The 6,000-nt window shown below is 54.0% G+C and overlaps 1 protein-coding gene and 1 long non-coding RNA gene across 5 annotated transcripts in view; one reads left to right on the top strand and one right to left on the bottom strand.

Moving 5' to 3' along the window:
* The first annotated feature begins 641 nt into the window (after nucleotides 1–641).
* The window catches only part of ADAMTS16 (ADAM metallopeptidase with thrombospondin type 1 motif 16), a 183,002-nt gene continuing 177,643 nt past the window's right edge, over nucleotides 642–6,000 (top strand). Inside the window, exons 1-2 of one of the 4 annotated variants that reach the window (XM_081523594.1) lie at nucleotides 642–1,000; nucleotides 1,852–1,954. Coding sequence is in view for 1 of the 4 variants with exons in the window: in XM_081523586.1 (XP_081379712.1) it covers nucleotides 1,633–1,752; nucleotides 1,852–1,954 (223 nt within the window). In the remaining 3 variants the exon portion in view is untranslated. Of the gene's footprint in view, nucleotides 1,001–1,062; nucleotides 1,753–1,851; nucleotides 1,955–6,000 lie in introns of those variants that run through there. The other 3 variants (XM_081523586.1, XM_081523591.1, XM_081523589.1) reach the window with 3 other exon arrangements.
* Nucleotides 2,107–3,199, bottom strand: LOC145518734 (uncharacterized). Its single transcript, XR_014063233.1, has 2 exons — nucleotides 2,378–3,199; nucleotides 2,107–2,136 (listed from the first exon to the last, which is right to left on the bottom strand). It is a non-coding gene; the product is annotated as an uncharacterized LOC145518734 (long non-coding RNA).

Raw genomic sequence — 6,000 nt, 5'->3', positions numbered from 1 at the left:
TCCAGTGAGCCCCTGGCAGAGTGGCTGTGGGCACACCGAGGCAGACACTAGTTAGAAACTTCGTGAAGGAGGGGGTGGGGAGGGGCTTAAGCCCACTTCTCAATGCACGACTTTTTGTAAAATTTCTCCCACTTCTGAAGAGTGTTTCCAAATTAATAAATACGAGAAAGAGAGCGAGAGATGGAGACGGAGTCTGCCCTGCACAGCCTGAGGGTGCTCCGTGTCTGTCCAGCAAGCCTGCACCGCCGGGCTGCCAGAAATCAGAGGCACCCACGGGCTCAGGGCGAGGCGGGCGAAGGGGGTCCAGAGACCACTGCCGCCAATTTCCTCTCCAAAATGTGCAAAAACCAGCCAAGACGGGCTTAACTGAATGTGCGGGGGGCTGGGACCAGGAAGCAGGAGCCCAGACTCTGGAGACCTCCAGGAGGTAAGAGGTCTAGGAGGCCAGGAGCAGTGAGTGGAACAGAGTGGTCACAGGTAGGACACGCGCCGGAGAATCGGTGCGCTCAGACTCCAGCGCGCACACAGGCGCGGCGGTGGACGCGGGGGGAAGGACACAGCAACCGGCGCTAATACACATTCACGAACACCTAGCGCAGGTACGTGTGCGCTCACGTTCAAACGCACACACACGTGCGTTCACACACAGGGCCATCAACAGCTGTAGAAGCCGGGCTGGGCTTGTAGGCGGGCGAGTGGCCGCGCATCTTCAGCCTCCTAGCGCGACTGACCCAGCAGCACAGGAACTGGCCCGAGCCCCCACCCACCCGCGAAGCCAAAGCCTCCCCTATCGGCTGCACGTTGGGCCCCAGCGGCCCCGGGACGGGCGCTCAGAGCAAGGCCAGTCCGCGGCGGCCAGGAACCTCGGAGCCAGGAGCGCCGGCACCTCCCAGGGCCGACGGGACGGAGGCCGGAGCTTCCCCCACCCGCAGCGCCTCCCGAGCCGGCGGGCGACGCCCGTGCGCGTCCTCTGCTCTCAGACGCGCGCATCGGCCAGAAGGTCTGGGCACTCCTGTTTCACACCCGATCTCTCCACGGGGCGGGAGGGCAGGCCCAGGGGGCGCTGTCCTGCAGCAGGCCGGCAGGCGGCAGGTGTCGGCTGGATGCTCAAGCCCAGGTCTCGGGAGTGGGGACCGGGAAGCGCCCGGGCGCAGCGCCGCGAGGTGTGAGCCTTGTCCAACCGCGGACTGCAAGCCGGAGCGCTCGGGGCGGGTGGCCCCAAGCGGCTCAACGCCCGCGCCCCAGGTCCCCACGCCCGGGCCACCCGCGTGCCCACGAGACGGCCGGCCAGGCGCGCCGACTGCGAGCCCGGGAGCGCGCGGGTTCTCGCGGGTCCTCCTCTCCTCGCGCCCCACCCCGCCGCCCTCTCTCCTGCCTCTCCCCGTCCCCTCCCCTCTCCTGCCCTCCCCGTCTCTCCCACGGTGCGGGCGGGCGCTCCGCCGCCGCCCCCGCCGCCCCCGCGGCCGCCACTCCGCCCCCCGCGCGGCGCGGAGCTTCAATAATAACCCCGGCGCGGGCGGCGCATCCACCGCGGGACACCGTGCTGCGCCGGGCTGGTCCTCGGTGCCCGCTTCGCAGGGCCGCCGGGCTGGGGAGCCTCCCGCGGCCCCGGGCCCCTCCGAGCGCCCCTGGATGGAGCCGTGCGTTCTCCCCGCGGCGGCGCAGCGCGCGCGGCGGGCGAGGGGCGCGCGGGGCGGCCGGGCCATGCGGGTCCTCGGCCGCGCGGCGCTCTGGGTGCTGCTGCTGGCACAGGTGGGTGTGCAGGCGGGTCCCCGACGGCCGGGCGGGGTTCCCCGGAGCCCCCCTCGCACAGCCGGGTCTCACCGAGGTCTCGCCGCTGTTTTCCCGCAGGCACCTGCGTGCGCCGTGGGACCCGCAGCGGCCTCGCCAGGGAGCCCGAGCGTCCGGCGTCCTCCTGCTCCCGCGGAGTGGCCGGGCTGGGGGGAAAAGGGCGGTAAGTCCGCGCGGGGGGTGAGAGGGTGCGAACCTTTTCCGCGGAGCAGCTTGTAAACTCCCGAAGGCTGGTTTACAAAGCGCTGCGTAGGTTCCTAGCTCTGGGAATTCCCTGTAAGACGGTGCGGCGCTTCGCCAGCGAGCACCACTGAGTCAACTTCCAGCAGTATTTATTTCATTTCCCTGTAAAACAGATGCGATTTACCAACGTTATTACCATAAGCATTAGGGAAGAAAGCAAGGAAATGTATTTAGACGAAATAGAAGGGAGAAGTAACCCAGGAGTTATATTAATACAGACACCAAAGCGATTACAAAGCTTATAACGCCTTTCTCCACGCCCTCGTCCCTCCCTCACCCGTTCCCCTTCTGGCCTTTCACAGTGAACACCCTTCGCTGCCAGAAAACTAGAAACTGGACCCACCATATGACCCAGCAGTCCCTCTACTGGGCATATACCCTGCCTGCCTGCTCAGTCGTAGCCGACTCTCTGCCCCTGGTGGACGGTAGCCCGCCAGGCTCCTCTGTCCTTGGGATTCTCCAGGCAAGAATACTGGGGTGGGTTGCCATTTCCTTCTCCAGGGGGTCTTCCCGACCCAGGGATGGAGCTCAGGTCTCCGGCACGGGCAGGTGGATTCTTTACCCCTGAGCCACCGGGGAAGCCAGAACAGGAGACAAAAGACAGCTGTTTCGCTCAGTATTTACCCTCTTAGCATCGAAAGGGATGCTCTAGGAGAGCTGGTGGAATGGGTAAGCAGTGTTTTGTGACGTCATAAGAGCAATGTCCAAGTCCAGTGCCTTGTTCTGACATAAAAGCAAGTCAGAACTTTGTACAGTGTGTGGTTTTACTTTCTCTCCTCACAAGCGGCATTTATTATTTCATGTGTCAGGGGAGAGACCTCCCTGTCCTGAACTGCTTTAGGGTAGATGAGAAAGCAGGTGTTTAATGTCAGTTGCTAGCTGGCTTTTAATCTAAACCCAGTCCATTGGCGGTTGCTAAATATGAATACTCTGCATCGATTCCAAGAATAAATTGCCATCTCAAATGCTGTTAATGACTTATAGAGGAAGAATCAGGTTTGATTATCCCATCATATTTTTCAATAAACCTAAAAAATGGCTTAATAATTCAGAACTCTTGAATATAGCTTCTTAATAAAACTCCATAAAGACAATCATTTCATTATATGCATTAATCATTGAGATTCCTCCCATAAGAGTCTGTTAAGGGATAAATGAAATGTGGGAATGTAGGGCCTTTTCCGAATCCACCAGAGGGCGCTAGATGTAAATGATAGAAAACGTTCGCGTCCCTGTATTTGCCGGTTATTTCAAGCTCACCTTTTTGGGCTTGTCCTTGTCTTCCGTGTTTCTCTCACGGTTCTTTCTAGTATGTAATGACTCATACTGTAGTTAGTTGTCTTTCCCACTTAAAAATAAGATTTTTTTGAAAATTCTAACTTTCTAGAATCATGAGAACTCCTGAAGGTCTCAGAAGAATTTTCAGTGTTTCCTACCATTTACGGGGTCTTCTGGGAGGTAAGAGCTTTAGAGACAGAGAATCACTTCCAGAGGAGCACCCAAGACATCCTGCCGAGTGTGCTCTCCTCCCTGGAGGAGCAGCCTGCGAACCGGGCTCCAGCCTGGCGGGCACGGGGCTCTGATCGCCTGACACCTCAGCTGGGGTCACAAGCCCAGAGTTCCCAAAGCAACCAGTTAGCTGGCTTGGTCAGAACCTCCCGGGGAAGGTGGGAGCCATCATCAGTGAGGTTCTAGCCCGGTGGACACGCCACCCGCTCATCTCCCACTGTGAGGGCGTTTTAGGTCCTCAGTTATAGATGGCTAACTTGAGAGTGAGTTTCCATGGAAAGCTCCCCAAGATCAGAGAAAGACTCCTTGTGCTCAGCAGTGACCTCTCTCGACATAGGATGGCAGAGATGGGATAGACTTTGTCTGATGCTGGAATTAGCTGACTGCTGGATGTCTGGGAACACCTTCAAAACGTGGTGGCTCAGATGGTAAAGAATCTGCCTGCAATGCAGGAGACCTGGGTTTGATCCCTGGGTCAGAAGATGCCCTGGAGAACGGAATGGCAACCTACTCCAGTGTTCTTGCCTGGAGAATCCCATGGACGGCGGAGCCTGACAGGCTACAATCCGTGGCTTCACAAAGAGTTGGATATGACTGAGTGACTAACACTTTCTCTTCTGTCAAAACCCAGAGCTGGCTTCGAAATAACTCTTTTGGCCAAAAGATTTGTTTACCACATATTTTAACCTCTATAGCCAATGTTCCTGGGTGTCTGGAGTAATTATGCAGTTAGAAAGAGAACTCCATATATTCTGTGAGCAACAGTAGATAAGTTCATTGAGATCAGTTCTATTTTCAGACATTCGGTGCATCCATTTCATTTTGGCTGATTCAGCATTGCTTTTCCTTAAGAGGAGACTTGAATGCTTTTTCTACAAATTAAGCTTTGTCATAATAATAACAGGTCTTTTTCAAAGCAAAGACAACAACCATTCCTTTCTCCATAGGATCTTCCTGGCCAAGGGATTGAACCCAGGTCTCCCACACTGTAGGCAGATTCTTTACCATCTGAGCCACCAGGAAATCCCCAAAGATATAGCACTCAAAGAAGAGCTTGTTATTAATAACTTTTCAAAATCTAGGGTAAGCTAAGCATCCAGGTCAAGGGTGGGAAGTTTTTAGAATTTTGTTTTGTTGAACAAGAGTCTGTGTCTGTGTGTGTGCATTCATAGTTTATATTGATTTATATTCACACATTCACATAACCTGAGACAGGGCAGGTTGGCCCAGATGTGCTGGTAACTGTTTAACAACAGATTTTTGGAGGCTCTAATTTGTCACCTTTGCTGGTTCCCATGGGCTAAATGCTCCCACCGTGGCTGATGACAAGCTATGGGTATGATGCACTGAACATGCAGTTAGGACTCAATGTGCAAAATCTGTTCTTCAAAGCTGGTACCGGGCAGACCATGTACACGTATCATGCACTCAGTCTGAAACTGGAGTCTCCTAGACTCGGTGCTTAGTCAACAGCTCTTGAAATCAAGCTGATCCGGGTGCTGACTGCAGCAGCCGTGTGTGTATTTCTTCTCCTTAAAAACGCCTCTGTAGGGCTGAGGTCTTATTTCAGGGATTCTAAAGGATCAGGAATCTCACTAATTTTTTATTTCTTGATTTCACAAGCCAGTAGTTTGGGGGATTATAATTTTAAACCTTAAACTCGAGAGTTCGTTTGAAATTGTCATTTTACACCAATGATATGTTACCTTGTCTCGGAGTAGTAGTAAGTGCATGGGGAGAAACTCTGCTTACTTTGTTCATTCATGGCATTCTTTAGCTATGAGCCTCTTCACGGTCATCTACACAGAACTGATAGTGTGTATTTGACGTTGAGGACTGCTGCTTGATAAGAAGAGTCAGGGCTTCTCCACCTTGGAGATGCTCTAGATCTTTCGTTGTGGCAGCCTGTCCTGTGCCTGGAGGAATATGTACCAACCTTGCTGGACTCACCCACTATATCCCCACAACACTGCCATCTCCTTCTGCTTTGTGAAAACCAAAGTGTCCCCGTATCTCCTGGGGTGGGGGAGGAGTAGCATCCTTGCTGAGAGCCACAGGGCTCAGTTTTCACTCCTGTTCCCCTTCCTCCTCGGAAGGGACTGTAATTGGTTACAGTGAGTGGCTTCGCAGTGGTTAGAGCCAGTGTGATGTGCGAGCACGCGCCAGGTCTCCAGAGCTGACCCTTAACCTCATCATGAATTTTGTGAGCTGGTTTGTCAAAGATCAAAAGAAGTTTGCAGGGAAATCATTCATGTTCAAAAGAAGATTAGGACTTCTCTGGGGCGCCAGTGGTTAGCTTTCACTGCAGGGGGCTTGGGTTCGATCCCTGGTCCGGGTACCAAGATCCAGAAAATAGATAAACAAATAAAGTAACATAAAATAAAAAAAGAACAAAATTAAAACACTGAAAACTCATCACTTCACAATTCTTTAAAAGTTTCGCTGTTATTTCTCCTC

Source organism: Giraffa tippelskirchi, chromosome 8 (genome assembly GCF_054371585.1).
Source record: "Giraffa tippelskirchi isolate mGirTip1 chromosome 8, T2T-mGirTip1v1.2.pri, whole genome shotgun sequence".
Classification (NCBI taxonomy): domain Eukaryota; kingdom Metazoa; phylum Chordata; class Mammalia; order Artiodactyla; family Giraffidae; genus Giraffa; species Giraffa tippelskirchi.
This window is presented reverse-complemented; position numbering and strand designations above follow the sequence as displayed.